Source organism: Hesperophylax consimilis, chromosome 12, assembly GCF_061612785.1.
Source record: "Hesperophylax consimilis isolate HC1 chromosome 12, BYU_Hcon_1.0, whole genome shotgun sequence".
In the NCBI taxonomy this organism is placed as follows: domain Eukaryota; kingdom Metazoa; phylum Arthropoda; class Insecta; order Trichoptera; family Limnephilidae; genus Hesperophylax; species Hesperophylax consimilis.
This window is the reverse complement of record NC_142847.1, coordinates 31014212-31041071: the sequence shown is the minus strand read 5'-3', so window position 1 is coordinate 31041071 and position 26860 is coordinate 31014212. Positions and strand designations below refer to the sequence as shown.

At 34.0% G+C, this 26860-nt stretch overlaps 4 protein-coding genes and 1 long non-coding RNA gene across 9 annotated transcripts; 2 read left to right on the top strand and 3 right to left on the bottom strand.

The window, feature by feature from the left end:
* Nucleotides 1-355: 355 nt before the first annotated feature.
* On the bottom strand, nt 356-1373 carry LOC149419493 (uncharacterized). The gene is made up of 3 exons (XR_016302901.1): nt 1245-1373; nt 908-1098; nt 356-495 (listed from the first exon to the last, which is right to left on the bottom strand). It is a non-coding gene; the product is annotated as an uncharacterized LOC149419493 (long non-coding RNA).
* Nucleotides 1374-2789: 1416 nt separating this feature from the next.
* On the top strand, nt 2790-5409 carry Mt2 (tRNA (cytosine(38)-C(5))-methyltransferase). Its single transcript, XM_089637855.1, has 3 exons — nt 2790-2853; nt 2940-3421; nt 4245-5409. Exons 1-3 carry the CDS (start codon nt 2790-2792, stop codon nt 4710-4712), a joined length of 1014 nt encoding a protein of 337 aa, XP_089493981.1. The 3' UTR covers nt 4713-5409.
* A 2198-nt stretch (nt 5410-7607) lies between these two features.
* JTBR (jumping translocation breakpoint protein JTBR) lies at nt 7608-11602 on the bottom strand. Its single transcript, XM_089637854.1, has 4 exons — nt 11393-11602; nt 11156-11316; nt 10575-10668; nt 7608-7882 (listed from the first exon to the last, which is right to left on the bottom strand). Exons 1-4 carry the CDS (start codon nt 11446-11448, stop codon nt 7717-7719), a joined length of 477 nt encoding a protein of 158 aa, XP_089493980.1. The 5' UTR covers nt 11449-11602; the 3' UTR covers nt 7608-7716.
* Nucleotides 11603-12397: 795 nt separating this feature from the next.
* Nucleotides 12398-18618, top strand: ND-23 (NADH dehydrogenase (ubiquinone) 23 kDa subunit). The gene is made up of 5 exons (XM_089637853.1): nt 12398-12535; nt 15034-15266; nt 15471-15611; nt 16858-16956; nt 18269-18618. The coding sequence occupies exons 1-5, from the start codon at nt 12499-12501 to the stop codon at nt 18428-18430; spliced, it is 672 nt and encodes a 223-aa protein (XP_089493979.1). The 5' UTR covers nt 12398-12498; the 3' UTR covers nt 18431-18618.
* A 1437-nt stretch (nt 18619-20055) lies between these two features.
* Nucleotides 20056-25488, bottom strand: LOC149419489 (deoxynucleoside kinase-like). Of its 5 annotated transcripts, none has more exons than XM_089637850.1 (6): nt 25445-25488; nt 24652-24819; nt 22992-23161; nt 21931-22067; nt 21513-21607; nt 20056-20474 (listed from the first exon to the last, which is right to left on the bottom strand). In XM_089637850.1, exons 2-6 carry the CDS (start codon nt 24784-24786, stop codon nt 20319-20321), a joined length of 693 nt encoding a protein of 230 aa, XP_089493976.1. In that variant the 5' UTR covers nt 24787-24819; nt 25445-25488; the 3' UTR covers nt 20056-20318. The 5 variants fall into 5 exon arrangements, with proteins under 5 accessions (XP_089493976.1, XP_089493975.1, XP_089493974.1 ...); XM_089637849.1 differs by lacking the exon at nt 25445-25488 and adding an exon at nt 25227-25413; XM_089637848.1 differs by lacking the exon at nt 25445-25488 and adding an exon at nt 25129-25251.
* Between the last annotated feature and the right edge of the window lie 1372 nt (nt 25489-26860).

The window sequence follows — 26860 nt, the reverse complement described above, 5'->3', positions numbered from 1 at the left end:
CATCATCATCGGTAGCATCTAAATTCAACATGTTTGATTTTTGTTTCTCCAATTCAACAATGTCTTTTTGAAAACTTTTTAAAAGTTCCGATAAGACAGCACTAGGTTTTTGATCTTTATCAGTGTTGGAAGTCGGTTCATCAGACGATTGTTCCGGTGGGTCTACAATAAATATGGTGGTGTCTTCTTCTTCCATGGGAAGATCGTAATTCTCTTGTTCTTCGAATGTGGCTTCTAAAACATCACCCGTAAGAGAGTTTTCATTGTCTACTTCGATTTTAGGTTGAAAATAGAAGGACTTGGGGAGTACCATGGGTTTAGATGCATGCTCCAGTGTCGGGATAAGTTGGGACTTGAGGAACATCAATGGGACAAAGTATCTCCAACGTTGAACGAGTTTTCGGTTTGGATAGGCTTTCCGGAATGCCATCTCTCTTCGTAGGTTCTTACGGAACGAGTCTCGAAGACCTCTCCATTTGGTTTTCGTTGCCTCAACTGAAAAATAAAATGATTTGTTTTTATTAATGTACATACCACTCACTGAACAGGTAGTGCATAAGACCTTTCAGCTCTTCTTGTATGTCCCCGACTTCTTCCATCCCCTTATAATAATACATATTCTCCCGACATGCAGTTCTCCTGTCCATTTGCTATGTCTCCAAACCATCTTAAGCATCACTTTCTTAATCTTGTTAGTTTTGCTAACATCCTCATTATATCATTTTCAGATAATTCGATCAAAGCGCCTCTGAGATCTCATATCACTTCACATCACACACAGCGCTTTCTGAGCGTCGAGGCAAACAAAATTATTTGTGACCGTAATAATTACTTGGCCTTTGCATTAATGTGTCAGGACGGGACAGAGCTAATTACATTTATTATTATTCCTTAAATACCCACTTACCACTCATTCCATATTTAGAGCTTAATTCTTCCCAGTGCCCATCAAGAATTTCACGGAGATTGTAGTCAGGGTCTTCCCTGTCCCAAAGAGCAGTTTTGAGCTGTACGTCTTTAATGAAGTTTTTACATTCATCCACACCTTCTTGTGATTTTATTTTTACTGACATCTTCTTCAGATCGGAATCGTATGACCTGAAAAAAAATATTTTATCAAAGAAATTTTAAGTTTTTTTTTTTTTAATTTTTAGTCCATTGTAGGCATTGACATAAATCAACTATCTAGGTACTATGATTGTAGGTCCCAAAATAGCATTTATAAGAATGTACCAAATGTTTACCTTATAATAGTTTTGAGTCACTACAGATTTCAAAAAGAAAACAAAAACAGCACCAATAAAGTGTATAATAATGCGCCGGACCGTCGCGATACGGGACAATACGGGTTCGTTCCGTCGCGACACGTCAAACTTCGCAAAAGGGCCCATTACCAGTGATGCCATGCCGCGGAAATGAAAAACGGTAGATAAGTTGAACATGTCGGTAGATTGGTTACAAAAATCGGTAGGTCAAAATATTGATAGGTGCTGGATTGTGAATATTTCCGACACGATTTCCCTGCAATATGTCGCATCTCTGAGTTGGAAAATTTTAGATACAAAAATTACTCGAAATTTCAAAAACTTCTCTACATTTTTTTATGAATATCGTTGGATTTTAACTGAACTGAGACTTTCAATAATTTCGCTTGATTTTCACAAAGTCCCTATAGTTAAAAATAAAAATGTCAAGTTTCCTTGGGACAACAAGGTTCCATCTGACAAAGCATTGTCCTGAGAAAATGATCTTTAAATTTTATCTTCTTAACAGTTCATTTTCTCAGGAGGAAGCTTCGTCAGATAGAAAATTTTTAACCCCAGGAGACATTAAAAACCTTAAATGTGTTGAAATTTGAATTTCTTTATAAAAGTAACAAGAAATTTGAATAGATTAATGAAACAAAAAGAACACAGAAAAAATATTCAAACATGGTTTTGTTGGAGATTATCCTTCCCTTTCTATACCTGACCGAAACCCTGGCATTTGCGATTCAACGCTAGCCGACCTGATATCTGTTCCGATTTCGGAGTTAAGGTCGATTTGTCTACTCACGCGATGATCAAGGAAGCGATCTTGGGTGCTCCCATAGTGCGCCCCATCACTCTCCGATATTGCCTCCGATTGCAGAGAGGTGTGTTGATTTGGATTGTTTAGTACTGAAAACATTGCCAGATATCACATTATAAACATAACATAACTTAGTAAGCTAAACAAATCCCTCAGCTTTAAAATATAAATACTACTTGACGGCGTCCAGCTGGAATTTAGTTAACAAGGGGTTTTCATAATAACTGCAGAATTAAAACATTAGGGAAACTGTTTTGTTGTTGTTGGGAAAGCATATACAAAGTGAAGTTAATAAGTTAGTGTTAAATACTGATCACTAGGTGTCAAAGAGTTGCTGGCTTTGTTTTGTAACTAATAAAACCATTCGCTAAATAAGTTTGAAAATCTTCTTGGAAGCAACTCCCTTCAACGCTGTCAGATTCTATACAAAAACAGGATGACTGTTGTAATAGTTTCCCCTAATGAAAGACGCATTTGATTTTAATTAACTTTCTATCTAATCCAAACCATAAAATAATATAAATACGAGGCTACCCTTCGGTGAACTGATGAACAGCAATTCCTTGTTGGGTACAGAATGGTAAAAAAGTAGCAACACACTAACAGGTTAGCCAACTTCAGAAACCTAGTATTTTCCATTTCCACGTGCGACTGACAGTGACAGCTGTCAAACGTCAAACTGCATCGCTGACCAGTGATCGCTGCAGACCACGCTGAAAATGCAATCTCACAAAATATTAGAACTTTTTAGTGGCATTGGGGGAATGCATTATGCTTGGAATGGTAATTAACATGTAAATAAAATAACTCTCGTGGTAGTTATCACATACTTACGCGCAATTATTGTAATTAATGTTTGTATTTTCAAGATTCTGGATTACTTGGAGAAATTGTTGCGGCGATTGACATAAATACAGTTGCAAACCAAGTATACGCGCATAATTATAAGGATACAAATATCATGAATAGGAACATTCAGTCGTTGGATGCAAATCTCATAAACAAGCTAGATCCGGATGTATTGCTAATGTCGCCGCCTTGTCAGCCTTATACAAGAAATGGCAGCCAGAAAGACACGAAAGATCCCAGGTCATTTTCTTTCGGGCATTTACTTTCCATCTTGAAGGACTTGTCCACCTTGAATTATATTTTGGTTGAAAACGTAAAAGGTTTCGAGACATCCAAATCCAGAGATGCTCTTGTTGAAACTCTGGAAGAGTGTGGCTTTAAATACCGTGAATTACTGCTGACTCCGGCGCAATTTGGAATACCAAACTCAAGGCTGAGGTATTATTGTTTGGCCAGGAGAAAGCATTTTGATGACCAGGCGCAAGAACTAGCGCCAGTGCTGGTGAGTAATTCATATTTTCAATAGTTTATAGGGTGTTAGTGGGTGGAAGTCGACATTCTTTGCCTATATGTCAAGTTGTGCTGAAAAATATAATTATTTGGCAAGATAAAGGATATTTTGCAGGAGTAATTTAATAGAAATATTAGGTACAAAGATTAAAATATTGAAAATATATAAACCAATACAAGTGTTTTCAGTTTTTCCTTTAAATATTCAATACATTTGTTAAATTAATTATTCATAATAGTAATGTGTAATTATTATTACACATAATAAATAATAATACCTCAGAAGGCGAAACAGCTGTCACGAGTAATAATTTGTAATTGTGGTCAGAAGTTTCACCTTCTGAAGGCATTATCAAACTGTCACCTTGTTTATAAATGAACTGTTTTCTTTTATATATTGAATAATAATATCATTGAATAAAGAAAAACTTAAATTTGAAATGGAGTTCTACAAATTAAACTTCATGACAATGAAGAAACAATAGAAGTATACACACAAGCAATTGCTTTTTATGGGAGAACATTGAAAAATAATAAATATTAATCATATCATAATATCTTATCTTACTAGTGAAATATATATATGTATATCACACATTGTAAATTTGTTTATTGAATAAATTGAATTTGTTTTTTAAAAAATGTTGTGGTCGCGTCTGTGCGCCCGAAGATAGGTCAAAAGGTCTTCTGTAAATTGGCAACATCAGTTTTCCTTCAAGATCACATTTCTGACACTATTCATTTCTTTTTCTATGTTTTAAAAACAGTTAGTTTTAGATTACAATAATTTGTACTGTTTCTCATGTTTTTTACAGTTGCACCGATTACCTGAACACGAGGATTTAGAAAAAAGCTTCATGATCGGCAGCATTATCGAGGAAACGTGTGACGAGTCCTATCACCTCCCTAAGAAGTTCTTTAAAAGAGCGTCAGTTTTGGACATCTGTTATCCAGATTCAGAAAGGTCGTGTTGTTTCACAAAGGCCTACACGCACTTCTTAGAAGGCACAGGCTCTGTTTTTACTAAATCAACACCGGAAGAGGTGAAAGTATCGTTTCAAGTTTGCGGAGAACTTAATAATCAGTCAGAGGAATATAATGATATTTTAAACAAATTGAAGTTGAGGTATTTTACTCCAAGAGAAGTATCGCGGCTAATGGCGTTTCCAGATTCTTTTGACTTTCCGCCAGAGATAAGCAGGAAGCAACGATATCGGCTATTGGGGAATAGTATCAATGTCAAAGTTGTTAGTCATTTAATCAAATATTTGGTAGAAAATTAAATACAAGAGATTTAATTGTAAGGAACTTTGCTTCTGGTGTTAACCCATTGCATCCCAACACCCTGCCAAGTGGCGGCAGTCTTTACTAACCCTATTTTTGTGTCAGATCCAGAGATGTGCTTTATTTCAAATAAATCCATTTTAAATGGAAATGCAAAATGGGTATTTTCCATTTTGTATTTTAAATGCTTTTCTAAAAACCATTTTGCATTTTAAATGCTTTTCTCAATGCATTTTCTACTTTAAATTCTTTTCTCAATGCATTTTCCACTTTAAATGCTTTTTTTGCAACATTCTTCCTACTATCTCCACTCATTTTTTATCATAAGCCCCAAATATCAGTCGGTCCTCAACCTCGCTATGAGAGATAATTAACATTTGTCACGTTGCTCCCTGGTAGGAGCCCTTTCAATTGAGTGATACCATTACAAAAAATACTGAACATGGGGCCATGACGCTGTAATATTAAATGTTAGATAGCAGTTTCTATGTTTTTACTTTGGCAACATTAGTCCCGCGCAAATTTTTTGGGGTTTCATAATCTGTAGTTGTGGTGTTTTTGGATTTACCATCATGTAATATGTTTGTTCTACATTGATGTCCATTATTAAATGACAAAATTGTTTAAAAATTCTATAATTATTTTAATTGTTTGACCTGAGAAACCATTTTGCGTTTTCAATGCATTTTGAGAATAGGTATTTTGCATTTGAAATGCTTTTCTAAAAACCATTTTGCATTTTCAAATGGAAAAGTTTTGACCCATTTCCATTTTGCATTTCAAATGGTTTTGGGTACCCATTTTGCACATCTCTGGTCAGATCACAGCTAACGTCATAATAATTAATTTTTACGTCTAATGGGCATATCTATACTTCCATATCCTCTAGGATAAATGCATCCTCAAGCCCGCCACAGATAGCCGCGCATGATGCTGCACAGCCACGATTGAGACGAGAGCTGCGAAGCTTGATACAGTGATGCGGCCACACATTGCTAGCTGACCTATGCCATTATACCCATTTTCATCTCAGCAGTCTTGGGGAGCACACATGTTTTTGTGCAAAATATGTTTGGTGACTAGATACTTACTTTACTAGGTACTTCCCAGTGTTCATCTTCCCTCCTCACTACCTTCAGCCTCACAACATATCTTAATTTGGGGATACCATAGTCTCACTAGCTCTAGGTGGTTGGCAGCAGTTGGGACTCTTGTGCGGTATTCACATAAAAAACATTGCTGCCGTGGACTCGTAACGTGCATACAACTTCGCTCGGCAGGTCCAACCCACGTGTGTGCCTCTAACGTCACATACCCACGAAGCCGTGCGTAGCGTGCGCATGGCCTGCTATGTGTTGATATGTACGGCAGTTCCTAGTGAACAAAGCTGAAGCCATGTGTGGAACATAGCCATGCGCAGCTATCTGTGGCGGGCTTCAGTTCTCTGTAAATCTCTTTAGATCAATTTTTTTTACTTAACATATACAGGGTGTTAAGGGACGTACTTGACTTATTTTAACCAGTGATTCCTGACATTATTTTTAGTAAAGAATGTAAATTAAATTTTGGAATCTCTGTAGTATAACATATTCTAAGGATGGTTTGATTCACAGAATTTGAACAATTCATCAAATTTATAATTTATTATCAAAGTTCTGTGAAACAATCTGCTCATGTTGAAATAATAACAGAGCTTTCACAGAACTTGAATTTTAACCATGAAATTTGATGAATTGTTCAAATACTGTGAATCAACCAGTCCTAAGTAATTTTTTTTTTATAATGAACCTCAAAGTATTAGCTGCATACTCTATAAATTACTTTACTTTTTGTAAATGGTTTTGGGTAGAGGCATCTGTTATATTTTTGCTCTAGTCTGCAGTGCTTGTCTGCAAAATTAAACGATGATGCAATGCAATTTTCTCAAATAAAACATAGTATAGTTAATTTTAAAAATATTTAAATTTGTTAAACAATTAATTACATTAAAATAATTCCCTAACTACAGTGAAAAATTATAATTTTGATTAACAAAATATTTTGGAATGGTAAATTAAGTAATAAAAACTGTTATTCAGTAAATAAATATGATGCATTCAAACTGTCGAGTTAAAACTGTTATTCAATAAATAAATGTGATGCATTCAAACTGTCAAACAGTTAAAACTGTTATTTAGTAAATAAATGTGATGAATAACAGTTAAAACTGTTACTCAGTAAATAATTGTAATGCATTCAAACAATTAAAACTGTTAGTCAGTAAATAAATGTGATGCATTCAAACTGTCGAACAGTTAAAACTGTTATTCAATAAATAAATGTGATGCATTCAAACTGTCAAACTATTAAATAATGTGGAACCATCAATACTGCAATTTTAATAATGATATTTCAATAAATAATGATTAAACCTATAAATGTTTTTACAATGTAAGGAATTTTAAAAAATTATAATTTTATTCGGACCACTATAAAAATGCTCGCATTTAAATAGTGGCAAAAATGCATTGATTCCTTCTGCATTTTTCTATTCAGTAAAAATCTTTTAAAGCGCCGCTTTGTGCATTATATGATATGCAAATAATCTGCGACTAACTCCAGAGGTATGCACGCATTTATTCTAAAAGAAAATGTACGGTAACATAGAATAAAGAAGAACCCAAGATGTGCCTTGTGGACTTGATTCGTGATCAAAATATTTGTCCTATCGGGGTTTAAATTTTCAAAACAAAACTGTGTTTATGAAATTTAAATGAGATGGAAATCTACGTTGTCAGGCGATATTAAGAGACAGAATGCTTGGGCTAGTGTTTCCATTCAAATTTGTATGGAATGCACTTCTAGTTTTCTAATTTGTTCTATGAATACCGACCAAAATAAGGGCCGTGAATGCCAGTTATTTAACCGGTAAAGCAGTGAACAGATTAAGTAATTAAAACAAAAAAAAACATCATTATGTTATGTTTTTGGAAGTATAGACATATAATCAATAGTTGGGTGTGGCTATGAGAGTCCATTTGCAAGCTGATTGCTGACTCGGATCATGGCTTTGCGGTTGAGAGTTCGCTGGCGATATACAACCAGTACGCAGGAGATGACCCCGGCGAAACAGGTCCAGCCCATGAACTTCCAGTAGGCCCGCTCTTCCAGGTAGGCTACTTTGTCACAACTGAAAACATTTTATTATTATTATTACTATTGTTATTTTTAAACAGTTAAGTATCCGACCAACATAGCGAAAATATCTGCGCATGTGATTTACAGTCAGGTTAGGTTATGAGATCTGTTTCTGCCACGGGACACAAATGTTATAAATATTTATAAAAAAAGTTTTAACAATCAAATAACAATTTGTGTGAAGCCGGGTAGGAACTGTCTGCAAGTAATATTATTAGATGTTCTCGGGTGAAGCTGGGTAGGAACTGCTTGCAAGTAATATTATATATTAAAATCTCGGTCAAAGCCGAGTAGGAACTGCTTGCAAGTAATATTAATAATTTGAAGTTTTCCTTTTTAATGCAATTTGGTTGAAAACTATGGTTTAATAAAATAGGTGCAAATAACAAATTATTATAAACAATAATTAGTTACCGGAAATATCCATACAAAATTGAAAATATCTCCAGAGTAAAAATAAATGCCGCCGACGGGAATAATTATTGCTTATAATTATTTGTTATCCTTTGTGCTATGCATGTAAAACCTTGTCTTATAAACATTAATTTATCATTAAAAAATAATAGGTTTTAATAGTTAGAACTAAGATAAATATTTTTGAGTGATATCAATTTCGTACATTTCTTTTTGCATGATTAATTAATTAGCAATCTAAATCAGCGATCGGGGAACCGGGGTAAATTACCCCAAATGGGGTAAAAAAGTTTTTTTTGGGGTAATAAGGAAATTTTTCTAGTTTGCTATTTCATAAACGTGTTACTATTTTTACAATCTTAATCAATTCAGGTGTGTGCGTGAGAAGTAAGAGATGCTCGTTGTATGTGTGCGTGTTTGCGTGTCGTTGTTTCTTACATCGGCCACTAGAGGCGCTGCGTAAGTTGTAATGTTTAAACTTAACACTCAACGGTCATTCACGCACGGGCTTCCGACTTGTCATTTGACTGTGCGCAAATTACTGACGAGGAACATTTCATCACCGATTTGGATTAAAGCTTCAATATTGGAGACAGAACTAGATAATGTATCAAGATGGCTAAAAATAAATAAGCTTAAATTAAATACAAAAAAAACAAAATGTATGGTAATTGGTTATAAGAAGACATCCAGTGAAAGCAAAATCAAAATTGATGGTGAAATTATTGAAAATGTTACCGATATAAAATACTTAGGAGTTATAATAGATTCCAAACTCAACTTTAACAAAAATGCTGAATATACCCAAAAGAAAATTGGAAAAAAGATATCTTTTTTGGGAAGAATTCGCCAAAAACTGTCCGAAAAAACTGCAATCACCATTTATAACTCCACATTTTAATTACTGCTCAACTATCCTATTTCTGTGTAACGACCGAGAACAAAATAAATTTCAAATTCTCCGAAATAGGGCAATGAGAACAATACTCAGACGAAATAGATATTCAAAAGTAAATAAAATGTTAAACGAACTAAATTGGCTAACGGTGAAACAGATGTTGACCTTGAACACGATGATATTTGTACACAAAATAGTAAACAACCTGCTACCCAAATATTTTTCAAATAAAATTGTATACAACAAGGACATACACAAGCATAAAACTAGGACGTGCAATGAAATCAGACTACCAAAAAAGGACAAGACGAATACACAGAACAGTATATTCTATAAAGGGATGAAATACTATAACGCGCTGCCGGAAAACCTTAAGTCTGCCCCAATTGAAAAATTCAAGATGTTGCGTAGAAGCCGCATAAAACAAGAAAAAACATAGAATATTAATATGTAAAAATAATTAGCCATTTGTAAACTTAAATGTACAAATTGCTAAAATAAAATTAATAAATAAAAAAAAGAAAGCAGAACCGAACAAGATAGCTTCTTTTTCAAAGTTAGCTTTGTTTTTGTAAGACTGTAAAAAAAAATTGTTTTGATGACATCAAGGATACAGTTATAAAACATCTTACCCAACTCACAGAGCGGTTCTCTGACTACTTTCCAGATCTTGATATACACACTTTCAATTGGGTTGTAGATCCTTTTAAATGTGAAATTGCTCACATACCAGAAGAACCTCCGGGTTTGGCAGAAACAATTTGAGAGCAAAGCCAATCTGTCGTCTTTTTGGATGTCAAAAGCTACGAATGCTTTCAAAATTGCACATGAGGAGGCGGTAAAAAAGTTGCTGCCATTTGCAAGAACCTATCTTTGTGAACAAGGCTTTTCCACTCTAATGAACATAAAAACGAAGAACAGAAATCGATTAAACGTCGAAAACTGTATTCAAATTGCTCTTACATCAAAAAGTCCCAATTTTGAAGTAATTGTATCAAACATGAAGCAATATCATTTCTCCACAATCTGAAAGGGAAACCTGAAAATCTGTTTGATCCAATTTGAGAATTTTATTTTGTTTGTCTATTACATACTATTGCTACTATTTTCATGTAACTTTTTTTTTCCGTGTAAATTAATTCAATAAATAATGTTTATTTAATTATATACATTGATTGTCTTCTTTTAAAAATGGGGGGAAGGGGTAATATCGACTTACGCAAAAATATTTTGGGGTAATGGTTAAAAAAGTTCCCCGACCGCTGATCTAAATACATAGTTACAAGTGATTCTCCATTTTTTTTTGTCGTGTAACGGGATGTAGGGGATTTTTACTAAAGGGTTTTTGCCTAGTATTAGTTGTTTACAATACCTTCTGGTTACAATTTCTCCATTTTTGCATTTCAAAAGTTCCTTGTAGTGTGTGTGTATACAAACTCCGATGCTTTTGCTTTTGATCTCAAAATCTTAAAGAAAACATTGACATTATTAGCTTAGAATAATTTGCACAACTTATTTTCTTACCTCCAAAATTAAATGGTTGATTAATATTAAATATCAAATATTATTATGAAAAACTTGCCGCATGCTTAATACACAAAAAATATATAAATAGCACTTGGTTTCAACTTAATTACTGCAAGAAATAACTATTTATGTTGTGGGAGACCGTAAAAGATGAATTAATATTCCATTTTTTCTTAAAGTTAAGTTTAAAGGTTAGAAAAAATACGTATAAATTATTAAAATAACCCATACAAAAATCCTGAAACCTATTTTGTGCATGTTTACTTACATAGTTGACATAGCATACTTAAATGGTTGTCTCCATTAGATCAACTTCAAGTTTTGTTTTTTTTAAACCTTTGCATGCAGCGGAATTCGACAAGTTTGCCGTTAATATTTTGGGAAATGTAACATATTGAGATGACGATCTTAGAATAAATTAGTAACCTGTGCATGGGTGGCATTCCTTCACAATGGAGTACTCCTGATGGAGCCAGCAAGTTGAGTTATTTTCGGTAGGAAAGTGCTTACTTTCTTGTGTTAAATTCGAACGTCCTAAGCTCTCTGATGCAAAATGTGATTCTAATATTAGAACCACAATTGTCAACCTGCAAAAAAAATTAAATACTTATACATTGGTTTGATAACTAAGCAAATTAAACCAAAAACCAAAATATTACGTACAGTACTAAAAATACGATGCCGAGGACCATAGATTTCCGTGGGCATGTTTCAATCATTTTGAAATAGTTTTTCGTATTTTAATAAGAATGAGATTAATAGCATGTTCCGGATAAAAAGCTAGGGATAACTTTAAAATAAAATAAACAAAATGTCATTTGACGTTTCAACGAAACTGACGTTTGCGATATGTACCATATATGTACCATCATAAATAAACCACATTATTTTTATCTGTGTTTATCGCAACGCAAGTGCATAAATATTGCGCAAATGTTTTGAAACAAGGGTTGCCGATGCATAAAATACCCACAGTAGGTGATCAAAATCTCCAAATTGGGGATAACAAAATAACAATTCTCCAAAAGGAATGTGCAATTCTACCTCCGAATTAAACCAAAGTCTATCGAAATTGGTATTTATTTTTTTATTTATTATTTTGGATTTTCTCTTTCGTTCAGGCTTTCAAAATAAAAATTTGAAGTTAAAGAAAACGAAATAATTGTACATTCTCATAATAACTGTGAATTTAAATATTTTTCAAATATTGTTAGATAATCAAGTTTTATCCAGAATCCTTCATTTTGTTCTCCCCACAAAACACACAATTCTTGAAATTTTTCAGAAATTCCCTTAGTTTGAGTAATTCTCCACGAATTAGCAACCCTATTGGAAACATAATCCAGGTACCTACTGAGGAAAATGGGGCTAATCAATAAAATGTTATAACAAAAACCATAATTAAATACAATGAACAAAAATATTTTCAGAGCTTTGTGCTAGTAACATATTTTCAGTTAAAATAATGAAAGAATACACAAATAATTTTTTTCACATCCCTCGCGCTTCTTGCAGTCTGAAGTTGCCCAACAAATTTTTTCAAATCAATACTAAAAAAAATTTATTTGATTCTAGCCTAATCAAAGTTAATATTATATTAATTTATAGCATTACATGAAAATGAATAAAGAATTTTTAGCACCATAAAGTAATATATTCTAAGCATTGAAAAAATACTAAACTTTGCTACCATTCGCTAAGGTAATACTTTTCTATGGAAATTCAATCTGACGTTTAATTTTCTCTAGTTTCTGTCCAAAAGTGCGAAAATGTCGTACACGAAAATATTTAACGCCGCTATGAGAGGTAACTTTCTGAAGTAGAGTTTGAATTCGAATATTGAATTTCCGTTTTTTTGTATCAAACAATAATATATCAACTTATAATAATAAAATAAAAATGATATACTATTACGCAACTGTCAAACTTTTGCCCCACATAACCTATGCCTACTTCTAATTCATTTTAAATTTAGCAACGCATTTAAACAACATATTGCGCCGTATACAATGATAATCTTATGTAGTGCGCAATTTTTGAGTTATTTTAAATACATCATGTTCTACTGCTACTCCGAACTTAAGTACGAATATGTTCATCGTTTATTGACATAAAATAATTCTGACTGCGCTCGCTTTAATCGGCAACAACCTAACGATGTTTTTAAGTAAGCCCATGAAATGTAAACTTTTTACAACATCTTTGTTCTTTGGGTTTACAAAATACTACAAATATTCAATACACATCAAAGGTTAAAACAGGCGGTAGGTACTTATCCACTTGAGTGATAGATACCCAAATTTAAGTAGGTGATTTATATTGATAATTAATTATGTACAGTGAATTTAGGTGGATTAATTCTCGGTCATCATGGAGAGCATTCATTCCCGATGGTTATCTACGTCACTGTCAACATAGACTATTCTATCTCCCGGCCTGCAGGACTAACTTGCCAATGGTCATGCTGGTAGGTAGAGCAATCTTGCTGTTTAACAGAATCAATTCGGACATTTTTAGAATCAATGAAGCTGCCCTTAAAAGGCGAGCTTTATTATTACTAGTATAGTTGATATACCCACTGCTTATATTAATGTAAGAATTTTTAAGACTAAATGTATTTTAAAATGAACAATTTTGTAATGTTTTGAAAATGAATAGACTGAATTGAGTTGAATTGGTTTTAAACCGCAGTTAGCAGTTTATATGTTTCCATACTAATATTTGGACCAAAATTAAATGACCAAATCAAAAACCGAAAACCCGAAAATCTGCATCGCTCGAGTGGATATAAAAAACAGAAGATACATCATAGAAGCTTTTGCAATGTGGACTTACCGACGTAAGCTCAAAATACCCTGGACAAGTAGGGTGATTAATTTAGAAGTTCTTCATTGAATGGCCAAAAATGCGAAATTGTATTAGATATAAAAAAAGGAATCTCTAATACCTCGATCGCATGATGAGTGATTACAAGCAAGATTAGGTACGAGTGCTGTTCTACTAAGTTCTATTGGACTATAGTTTGCAGTGGAAAGTCTGCAATAATGCGAACTTCTGTAAATAAGATCTCGTAAATTTTTTTTTCATCGCATTATGTTATATTATTTTGACATTTATGACACAAAGTTTGGCATTGTCCTGAATTGAGTCTTTATGCCTTATCGAAATAACACTGTTTTTGTGCAGATCCATTAAAATTAAGCGCCATATATCCATCTACTTCCACAGCAAAACTCGTTTTAAAATCTCAGATGACAGTACTTCTACTACTAATAGTCCTTGGCCTGTGGTGAAGGCCCGTAGTGCGCTCTCAAGACAAGTCGGTCATTTATTGAAATTGACGGTTTGTGAGATCGGCACTTGGTATATTTGTCATTATTACGGTGATAAAGTTTTATTATTGCATTTATCATCGATGCTGTCAGAAAATCGGAGAATTTGTATGTATTTCCATTTCTCAATAAAATCCAAATAAATAGGATATTTCTGAACGTATCCGAAAATTAATAACGTTTTTTAAAGGTGATGAAATATGCCTTCAAATTTTAATATTAAAAATAAACATTCAAATTTTAAATTTGAACATAAAAAGTTTTAAAAATGGCTCGCCTTACATTTTTCGTCTAAACACTTAATTAAAATTATTGCCGACACTAAAAAAAAATTATTACGAAATGTATTATGAACATTACTGACACTTCACTTTTTTGTTGTGTCATTTAAAAATAATTAATAAAAAATTCACAAAGTTTTAAAGATTTCTAAATTGTTCGGAATTGATCGGAATCTTTGGTGTCATAGAGGTTTCATACATTTCAATTATTCTGTGGTTAAATTCCACTTTTGAATGTAAAGATTGGTATTTTTTCTTTCTAACGCCGTTCACATTTCTAACTATAACTTTAAAGGAGACACAACGATTTCTATGAGACCATATGAACTGTTCTGAAAAACGAACAAATTGATTCTATGGATAATAGCTGTTTGTTCAAAAAACTGAACAAATTAGCCTGGAGAAGTTAATATGTTGTAACATGTCTAAAATTTTAAATTTTCAAATTTCAATGGTAATTTTTGTTTCTAAAATGAAAAATATATTGATTTATTGAAAAATAGTGTTATAATTTTTCTTTTAGCTCAAAACTGGTAAAATTCTTAAAACACTTATCAATCGAAATACCTTATTACATATAAATTTATTTGACTTTCAATGTGCTCACTTCAGTCAAATTAAATATTTAATAGCCTATATCTCAGAACTCACTGTTTTTCTGATTAACGGCTCAATTGTTGTTGTGTTCCAGTGGGCTACAGGTCGGGTGCCTGCGGGGGACGTAGCGCTAGCTCCTCCAGCACGGCGCCGCCTGCCGCGACCCCCACGGCCGTGCACACGCCCTCCTCCTCCTCTGGGTATATCTACGTCAATGACAAGGTGCAGGACGACAGCTTCAAGGCCATCACCGACCGCGCGGCCACCACCATCTTCTGGTCCGAGTTGTTCCGCGGTAGTGCCGTTGTGCTCGCTCACGTCTTCAAAGTAAGACAAATACAGTGAAACATTTTTCTATTTAAATGTAATGGTTAATAATTTCTGTATGTAATATGGCAGACTGGGATTGCACTGTCCTCCCAATCCTGCTGGATTACCATTGCTGCTATAGAGAAGGAGTTAGTTCAATGAAATTCATCATGAATATCTGGCACATTATAAATAATAATATTATTATTTCAACTTTTTCAGGAGCCCGCCACCATCAACTACCCGTTTGAGAAGGGACCCCTGAGTCCACGTTTCCGTGGTGAGCACGCACTGCGCCGGTACCCCAGCGGCGAGGAGCGCTGCATAGCCTGCAAGCTGTGCGAAGCCATCTGCCCTGCTCAGGTTACCTTTTATATATGATATCCCACCAGAGCCCAGACTGGACTGTCGACCGTATGACCTATGACATCCCCAATTGGGATATGTTGAGAGGTTGAAGGGAGTAGGGGAAGAAGATTGGCTAGAGGAAGGCTGGGCAGTATCTGGTCCACAAACATGGCTTGACCTGTCTGGCTCCTGGTATATTCTGTCAGAATTTGGATGTATTTCCGCTTTGCCAATAAAATCCAAATAAATGGAATGTATCAGAAAAATTGTTTTTGAAAGGTGATGAAATGCCTCCGCAAATTTTATTATTAGAAAATAGCTGTACCCTGCCGAGCGTTTCTGTGGCTAAGTCTGTCTGTGCAGATTGAGAAACAATAGCGCTTGTTGCTTTTACTTCGAACAGATGGTGCTGTTTTAACAAAACAAAAAAAACATGTTTTTTCCTCTATACCTATATAATATAGTTATATAAAATCACAAGAATATTCAAATACAATGTTGTATCAAAATTTAAGCAATAGGTGAAGAAGATGAACTTTCGGAGATTTAAGATTTTGAACAAATGAACCTTTATATTTTTATTTAAATAGAATATATTATATAAACATATAATTTTTGAAATGTTTAAATTTTGAACACACATAAAAAATTTCTGATGATGAAAAAAAAAAGCATTTTATTAGACAATTGTATTATCATTGTCATCTTACTTTTTTGTTGTTTCGTATAAAAATAATTAATTAAAAATCACAAAGTTTCATGATTTTTTCTCAAACTGCAGTCGGGACCTTTGGTTTCGTAAAGGTGTACATTTTAATTATTCTGTGATTAACTTCTAGATTTGAATATGAAGCATGGTGTTTTCTCTTTCTAACACCATTTAAATCATAATTTTTCTCACCATGACAATAGGGAAACACAATGATTTCGCTGTTCCCAAAAGCGAACAAAGTAGCCTGCGTGATGAAACTATTTAACCATTTTGAATGGTTGTCATGGCGATACAAATTAAATAATTTTTGTTTCCTTTTTTTATTTTATTCCAGGAATTGTTTTGTATTATTTTTTCAAACGGAAAAAGCTAGTTGTGAAATAAAACTCAATTATAATCAAGCAATGTTAAAAAAATAGTCCAGTGGCAGCTCAATTAATTATTGCGATGTTCGCTAATATTATTTCAATATTAAAAGCAGTAAAGTTGCTTTCCCGGTATCGAATGCTATTTGATTTCTGTATATTCAATTTATAATAATAATTTCAGGCTATCACCATCGAGGCAGAAGAGCGTGCTGATGGCTCCAGGAGGACCACCCGTTACGATATTGACATGACCAAATGCATTTACTGCGGCTTCTGCCAGGTAAATTATATATATATATATATATACTGATCAGTGGCTAAGTTGACATCCTGGATTTCTAACAGGCGTAGTGTTCAATTCCTCAGCTAGCAAAATTCTCCATCACAATACAAGCTTCATTTTCCACTTACTTTGATGGTACATAGTAGGAGATTTTCAAATATTGTCAGGTTATTCGTAACCAGTGGCAGATCGTGACTTGTTGGTGAACTAGAGTGGTAATTTTTACTAAGTTGGCATTATTGATGTTGTAGTCGAAAACGTCTTTTTTGTACGAAGAGTTTCGGGAAATCCATGCGATACACTTCCAAACTGAAATTTGCTGAAAATCTTCAGACAAAAAATCGAATTATAAAAAAATCATTTTCGTCTAAACAACAACTCACACTCAAAACTCACGAGCCGCCACTGTTCGTAACCTTGAAATACTTCTTTCTTTAAAAAAAATATATTATCTATATATACATAGTCCCCGCCATGCAAGAATTAACAGGGGAATTACTTGTGATGATTAATTAATTAAATATTAATCAATTGATTATGCATCAACGTCTAGTCCTATAGTTTTTTACAAATAGAAATAGCGCCCCTGAGGTGATATCTCACAAAAGCAGTGCTATACAAATTGTCCAATAAATAAATAACAATAAAAAAAAAAATTGTGAGACAGTTTTAAGAATAATCACTTCAGGACCAATCATTTGTTAAAAGTGGTCTTTATTTAAAAAATAAATCGAAAATTGCGAATTTTGACACAAGAGAAAAAATTACATATTTGAAAAAAAAAAGTTTCATGACTTGAAATATCAATATATTTTAGCTGTACATTTAAATTATATTATTAAGTACTTACTTATACCTAAAAAATAATTATAAAACATCCTTACTTAAAAATATCGTTGATTCATTCATATATATACATAAAAATTGTGAGAGGGAATCAGAAATAAAGTTTTGTTTTTTTTTTTTTTGTATAACTGGGGGTCTACTCAGATACATTGAAAGAAGATAATGACTATTTTATGTTATGTATCTGCCTTGTTATTTCACTTTTATATAAATGTAGGTATGTAGATGTTTCACTTTGTGAAAATGTATCATTTTCTATTACACATAAAGCAGGTAGACAGCAATATATTAATTTTAGAAATTCTTAATTAGCCATTTTGTAGACACCTACACCTCCATAGAACATAGAGAATAAAAACCAAAAAAAGATTAAAAAAAAAAATTTGGGGTAAATATTATTTCTCTTTGTGAAAACGCTCAATTGTTTTTGATGAATGAATGTGCATTTGTTTCGCATTTTCAGGAAGCCTGTCCGGTAGACGCCATAGTGGAAGGACCCAACTTCGAGTTCTCCACCGAGACGCATGAAGAGCTGCTTTACAACAAGGAGAAGCTCCTCAACAACGGAGACAAGTGGGAAAGTGAAATTGCCTCCAACATTCACGCTGATCACCTCTACCGATAAACTCACCCTAATAGCTTCTACTTAACACTATAATGATAAACAATGCTTGTAGATTTCAATTAAACAAACCATTATGTTATTAATAAATTTTATTGTCAACTTTTTTGGATAATTATTATCCCTCCATTCTTACAAAAAAAATAAACAAAAAGATAGTCATTCAATATTTTGAATAAATTAAGTAAAAATGTAAACACTAACTATTTAAATGTATAATATATTTAGATAATCTTCTACAGAGGTAGCCAGTTTTTCTAGCAGATGTAAAAAAAGCTAGATTTAAATTAAATGTGTATTTTATAGTAAATTATTTATTATACATTAATTTATCTATGTAAATAAAGAAACATCAATTTAAATAATAATAAAATATTTGATTTATAGGTACATATTTATACAGAGTGTTAAGAGACGTACTTTAGCCAGTGATTCCTGACATTATTTAGAGACAAAAATGTGAACGAAATTTTTGTCTCCGGTGACATTTTTGATGTTTTTTTTTTTCAACAAAAACAGAAAATCTGTAGGAATTGGTATTGGAATTGAACTCCGCGGAGTGACTAGTGACGACATGTAGCATGTGGATGAATTTGAAAAAAAAAACATAAAAAAGTCACCGGAGACCAAAATTTCATTTACATTTGATACTCCAAATAATGTCAGAAATCACTGGCTAAATTACGTCCCTTGCCGCCCTGTACACATAACATTAAAAAAAAACACGTCAGTAAACAAAAAATATGCAAAAAAAAAAAAAAATGGCAGTTATTTGAAAATAAATTGATATTTATTTCAGAATAAATCACTTTTCTTTCCTTCGATAAAACAAACAAACTATGTTTAGAACCTACATATTATTATAATAATTAAATTACCACATTTAAAAATATTTTAAAAGCTTATGTAAGGTTTGAGAAACATTGCGATATAAAATAATATAATACGTGTAAAAAATAAAATAAAATTCAACTATGTTGAAAAATTAAAATCAGTCTTCCATTAGTACATATTAGTGCGCGATATAAAAATATTTTTCTTAATTATTCTTATCTAATTTTTTTAAATCGTGCGATTTAGATGTACTATATGAATCTGAATTCAATAAGTAATCTAATTCACTCAATGGATTACTTATTCCTCACGCCTACTTAAATGTATTTGGTATCAATATATTAAAGTAAATGTATTTTGAGTCGACACATCTTGATAAAACTGGTAGTCAGTCTCATGCATAAAAAAAGTGCTATGCGAAGTTCGCTTTGTCTTGATTTTGTAGAAATGCCACACTGAAAGTTAACCAATAGCTGAAACTCTGCTAGTTCCACGGGTAACATGTATGCTACACAATGCCATACTGAATGTTAATCAATAGCTGAAAGACCTCAGCACCCTCGCAGTGCAGCCACCATCTCTCCAACCATACAAATAAAATATAAATTTTTGTGTCAAGAGTTTGTGCGAATTACTGAGAGAAAATAATAATCTCAAAGCAAACATTTAACTTCCATTTGAATGAGGCTTTTGTCAAGCTGTGTGATTATTTGTAAATTGGTAGGAACAGAAGTTTAAAAAAAAAAACACACAAAAATAGCAGTACTTAACTTATGTATAATCCAAAATTATTTTAGGTTAGGTTGGTGTCTTCAATTGTCATTGTGTTGAGTTATGTTAATGAGATTTACCATTATGTACTAAACAGCGTCATTTGGCAGATGCTATGTTTTGTCCAACCCTCCTTGCAATGGATATCTTCAATCTGTCTCTTTTAAAGAGCCTAACCTCAACATTTCAGAATGATTCCGTATAAGTCTTGTTCGAGAACAGCTGCACAAGAGTATTATTGCATAATATATACAAGTCCTACAAATGATTATAATATCTAATATGATCAGGAGACTGGGAGAAGAGAGGGGTGGAGAATGGAGGGGGTGTGGTGCTCCAGTTGGCCGATCACCCCTTCCAACTCCTGGTCCGCGTCAATGGTGATGACCTGGCAGGTCACTTGTTCAGGGGTTGACAGCCACTCCTCGTATGAAGCGTGGATCTGAAATATTAATGTGGCCACTTTATTACATACGTAATCCGGTTGTTATCGAAGATATTGAATTAATCACCACGGGAAAAAGAACGGATGTAAAAGCCAAATGTTAAAGTTTGCCTCAGAGTTTTCAAAACAAATCAGGGTTATTAGAATTTTCATAGAAACATGGAGCCCAGGTAGATTTAAACAGAAATAAAAGTCCCAAGAGTCTGCTAAAAAACAGTGGAATGTTGTGAAGGAAGAAAAAGGAATTGGCCAGGGGAAAGAGATAGGAACAAGAAGTACCTGGCTATTTATTTGTGGTCACTGAATAATGTGCTCTCGCACCAAGGTGAAAACTGAGGACTTAGGTATCTTCCACTCTAACAACTTTCTATCTAAGGATAGGAATAATAAATGCAGACTAATTGAGAATGTTCAGGCTACAAGTTGGTATTAAAAATGCCTGTAACTAGGACTAAGGCCATTTGTACACAGAAATACTTCCAAGAGACTCGAGTTTTGTGCGCATATCTCGTGAGTATCCGCCATACTATTTTGCTAATGTTCGTACACGACGCGATGCGTTGACTACGGTTTTGATGTCGGTTGTAAGCTACTGATAATGCTGGTAGCACGCTACGCTCATTGCATCTACTACTCGTTTGACAGAAATGGTATGCGAGCATGATCTGGAGGTGTAATACATAAGAAAGGATTTAGCAAGGAAGGCATGGATTGAGGTTGTCAATTTAAAATCATTGGCAGCGACGAATGCCCTAAAATTAATGTTTATTTGATTGTACGAGTGAACCCGAAATCTTCTTTTAGATCGTTTATTATGCTTACAATAAAGATAAATAAGAACAACATTGTCTTCATCGCTACAGTCACTTGACATCATATTAACTCCACGGATGTACGTGAAAAAATGTTCAAGTTTAGTATAATTCGAGTAGCGCCGTGTACGGAAACCAGCTTTAAAGAGTAACAGTTACGTAGCTTGTAAGTATCTCTGCATACGAAGGACCTAAGAGTAAATTGAACACTTATTGTACTAACTTGCTTGAGGTAGTCAAGTGAGACAGACGATTCTTCACATCTGCCCCTTTTCAGCATTCTGTGGAAGACTACTTCTGGAGTACTGCGAAGGTAAACTGAAAAAGATTTATTGGAAAATAACATAAAATAACACTCCCAAACCAAGTCTTCAAAAGCGTAAGCCGGTACCTATTACAGTAATTATACTGCATAAGAGTCCCAACTACCATCTACAATTAAGGTGTGGTGAGGCTGAATGAATAGGGGACGTGAAGAGAAAGGTCGGGAAGCACCTGGCTGTTCAGAATCGGCCACAGAAAAGAAAAACATCGTGACCCTGCTCCAATGTATAATGTTTGCGTAAATATTTGGTTAAAAAATTGTGGTTGAAGGGTGGATGGGAAGTACTTATTTGTTGTTTTGTAGTAGTAATTCTCACCAATAAGGTCCAAACTGATGTCCATGTGTTTCTCCACCCAATCGTTCCAAGCTACCAACACCTGGAACTCAGGTTCCTTCAGAAACTTGTTCTTTTTGGCATTCTCCATGAAGCAATAGCGGTTGTTCTGCACGGACCTGAACAGACATTCAATGAGAACATAAATAATAAATACTAACCTAACCTACATACATACATATAGTCCGGGGGTAAAGTGCACAAACTTCGGGGGTTGACTCTACACGATGGAAGAAGTAAAAAAGGAAAATTTCCATAGAACAATATTATTTTTTCCATACAAACAATTCAACTTTTGTACCTGAAAACTGCCTTAAAATGATGAAATTTCTAAAAAGTTTTTTTTTTTATACTTGTATGTACTATCGTGTAAAATCACCTTCCGAAGTTTGTGCACTTTACCCCCAGACACCCTGAATATATATCTAAGAAAAAAGTTTAAGTTGAAAAGGCAGCTGCTAAACATGCGATTTTGAAGGTATGGCGGGTATGTCTATATATGGCTCCTTCAACGCTATCGAAAAAAAATTGCATCAATAGTTGAAATACAATACCTAAATGCGAATATTATTCAACTGGTTATGTACCTATTGTTTTTGGCACTATTGGCGCCTAATAAATAAAAAAAAGATATTACAGTTTATATGTGAACGATATTGTGCATTTTGGATAGGCCTTTTGGCAAATTTTCAATGCGTTTGAAAATCATAACGGAGTTATTTTATTATTATTTAATGAGCAGGCAATGTTCTGCTGCTGCGCTAACTAATTTCACAATAACTTTAACAGTAATTGAGTTTTTTTTATTTAAAATAAGAATCCAATTGAACTTTAAATTGGTTTATATTAATAGAATCAATGACAAGTTGTGGAAGTTTGTTCCATTCATCCACTTCTCTATTTGCAAGGAAGTATTTTCAACAGATATTTGAAAATTGAACTGTTGCAAATCACCAACGATAATGTTGGCTTGGATGGGATTATTGTCAACGCCCATTACTAATTGAGATGTGTTTATTATTGCTCTTTAAATGATGAATTACCTTTCAAACATCTTGACTTGTGTCAGGTTCGAGGAGGGCGGACTGGTCTGGATCTGCAGCCGGGTAAGGTGAACGTAGTGTTGGAAAGGGAAGTTCCATTTATCCAGATCGGAATACAGAAGACCAAGCAGATTGTTTCCGGATACATCTCGCCATTTCTCAATTGGCTCCTAAAAAAACAGAACATTAAAAATTATAAATCCCCATATTATTATGAATTTTTTATTAATTTATAGCTAATAACTTTTTTTTATAGAGCGGGGATGTTCCCGTGAGCACTTAGGCCATAGGCCCATTGTGCTATTTCCTAATTTACCTCATTCCTTTAACATCTCCCGGTCCCCTATATAAAGTTCACCAGGGTTGTCATTGGATATGAGGCAATGTCTTCTGGTTCCACAATGTGTCTTTCCAAGTCTCATCTAGCCTCTCCAATCCCCCTTAAGGCCCCACGAGGGAAGAGGGCCTCATCTCTCTTCTTCACTCCTCCTTGGTTCCTTGAAGGCCCACAATGAAAGAGTCCACATGACTTAACTAGCTGATAAATTATGCAATCGATCTACTGATAATGCCGGGTTCACACGAGGACAGGACAATACTGTCTTGTTCCGGCTCCGGACCCATTGTCCTAATGTGAACAGTAGTTTGAAGAACAGAAAAATGAACCAAGACATTGTCTCAGAGATAGACAGGCAAGCTATCTCTGCAGGATATTGTTTTACCCCCACCATTACGCCCGGCTGCGTTTTTCAAATGTAGATGAATTTAGAAAGACAGTAGGACAATACAGTCGCTCCACGTATCTAGGATCTCGTATTTCGACTTAAAAATGTCGGATAAATGGAACACTACAAAACATCTTGGTATAAAAGACATCATATTTTTTTCCACAAACTCACTCGTAACACGCTACGTCGTGTATCAATTTTCGCAACGTTCCGCGTTTAAACTACGGTCAAATTATTGTATTGTCCTTCCTGCGCGGTCGAGGCAGTTCACGGAGCTGGGACAGGGCAATATTGTATTGTCTTCTGTATTGTCCTTGTGTAATCTCGGCATAAAGCATATTATTATATAAAGTATATATAACCCATAGACATCCAAATTGATAGACTCGCCCTAACATAAAATCTGGGTATTATTTCGACGAGGTGGATACAAACCATGTGACCATATTTTTGGCACCAGGAGGGTTCGAGAAGGATTTTAATAAAGTAGGACATCAGTCATACATCGACCGCAGAAGAGAGCACATTGAAAAAACCAGACTAAGGACTAGTAATTCGTAAGTAAATTTTATTTTCTAGACTAAATTGTGATATTAGAATGCGAGTTACATATATACTGTCAGATTTATTTATCGACAAATCACAGATAGGGAGACAGTACGGCACTCCGTGCAACTTGGTTTGTTCCCCTTTCCCTAATGGTTCTATCTATGTTCTATTAATTTGGATGTCTATGGTATAACCACAAATAATTGATATAATTAAGTATCTAGTAGTAACACCAAGTTGGCCGCCACAGGCATGGGTGGGGAAAGCAACTCCGCGAGCTGTGCGAGCAGAAGTTGGCATGAAATGGACGGAGGTCGCTGAAGTAGCGCAAGACAGGGTCCCCGACCCAAATAGGACAAGGGAAGAAGATAAGAGTGTCTTACCGGATGAACTTCCACTGTTTCGAACCTTTTGAAGAAGTTGAGGCAAGTGGACTTCCCAGAGCCAATGTTTCCTTCAATGGAAACCCTGAAAGGACGCGGCTTCAACTTCGATCTCAATTCCTGAGGCTTGGACATGCTTTTTCGGATCCAAGAGCTGAATAGCCACCTCTGAAATAAGATATAATCAGAAATGATAATAAGATCGATAATAGAACATGTTTGAATTAACATAATTGAGCAATGTTTTGATACACCCGCTGCACAGTTTGTAACTAAGTCAACTATAATAACGGTCTATTGAAAAATTTCCTAAAATAACAGAACCTATCATCTATGAACACCTATGTATTTTTACATCTTATCATGACACGAAAGGTAATCAGTTATCAAAGCAAATGATACTATTTTTTTTTTCAGAGGTACTGTCAAAAGGAAAATAACCTAAATGATACAATATGCTCAATGTAACCTTTATACCTTTAGAAAATTCAATACATAGAGAGAAATTAAATAAACAAAGATGTGGCTACGGGGTAGTACAATGCGGAATAGTATTGAATGTGAACCTGACATACTTTACACCCAGAATTAATATGTGAAAAATATTCGCGCCAAAATAGCGCTGAGGCCATATTAACTTTTTGGCGTCTAATACATTTTTATACTGTTTTGAATCAGCGCAAATCACTGATTTTCATCAAGAATTTCACATTCACGAAACTAGAAAAACAAATCTATTCAGTACTACATCCCGTGTTTATGTACATATATAATATTAAGTATACATACTTACATATTTTAAAAATTGTTTTGCCTTTTTCAACTCCGGGCCATAGATTGCCGTAGATACACTTATTACCTACTTCAGGCCATAGATATAACCATAGATAAACCATTCACGATAATTTCATAAATATACCACCACACTAGGAGGACGGTGCAATTCGATAACACTTTGAAGCCGCAGGGTGAGGAGAAGATGTATGGAAAATGCCAAAACCTACTTAATTTTTTTGATGACGTATCGCATTCCTTGTCTCTTAAAATACCCCAACAAAATCATAAGCTCTTATAACTGCATTCACAACGCAAAAATAAAATAATTATTTTTCATTATGCACCATTTTGCGAAGAAATCAGTTCAAAAGTAGTCATAGAAGATGGCTGCCAGGCAATTTTCCCTCAACTTTGCCATTCCTACAAAATCGCACTAATGCGTCCAAGGCTTTTTAGGTCCATTATATCTCCAAGCTGTCCAGGCCGTAGTCATTACAAGTGTGACACGACAGTTTGTTGTTCAAACTGTCGAAACCAGTGGCGGTCCGTAACTTTTCAGTGAGCTAGAGTATTAAGATTGAAAAACACAATATTCATGATGTTGCTAAAAAAAAACTTGAAAAATTTCAATTTTTTGTTCGAAGATTTTCAGTATTCTTTCAGTGCGGGGAGGTTGTGCCACTAGATCGCTGAAAAGTCATGGACCACTATTATTGGTCGAAATTTTTTTTGAAAAAATGGCACTATTAATTAAATATTTTACATTTCCCCGACGTAAAAAGTAGTGTTTTATGGTAATTAAATTGATTCGAAGAAGTATTATTTCAAAAAAAATATTCATAAAGCGTGCCCAGCCTTCCAAAAGATTAACAAAGATCAAGTTACAATGTAACTGACAAGTGTCAAACTCGAATCCCCGAATGTATACAAATTTCCCAACCAAAAAGTCTTTTGCGCACCTAAGAGACTTTAGACCCTCTATAAATAAACCGTAATGAATTCGCAACTATTATTATTTTTTGTCTTTTCTTGAACCATAATAAATAACAGGTTATTCTGACAACAAATAGATAGCTACGCTACTTAAGTCACCTGTAATTTGATGATAACGGTTATTTATAGGTTTGTACAGATTGGCATCAATGGAAAATAATTTACTATATTTCATTAATACGTCATTTTAACAAAAAAATCTCTTACCTTTTGTATTTTATATTTTCTTACACTTTATACTTATAACTTTTTAACTTTATATCTTTGTTAATGGCACATGTTTTGTAGTATGTTTTTATATAAATAAAGTCTCTCGTCTGTGGGCGCCCTTATTCTAGATTATGCCAAGCAGTGGTATATTTATGTGCCAAGCTGTACCAGTACATTATGCTGTACATCAAACAATTTAAATTATTGGTAACGCTTTAGCTAACTCAGA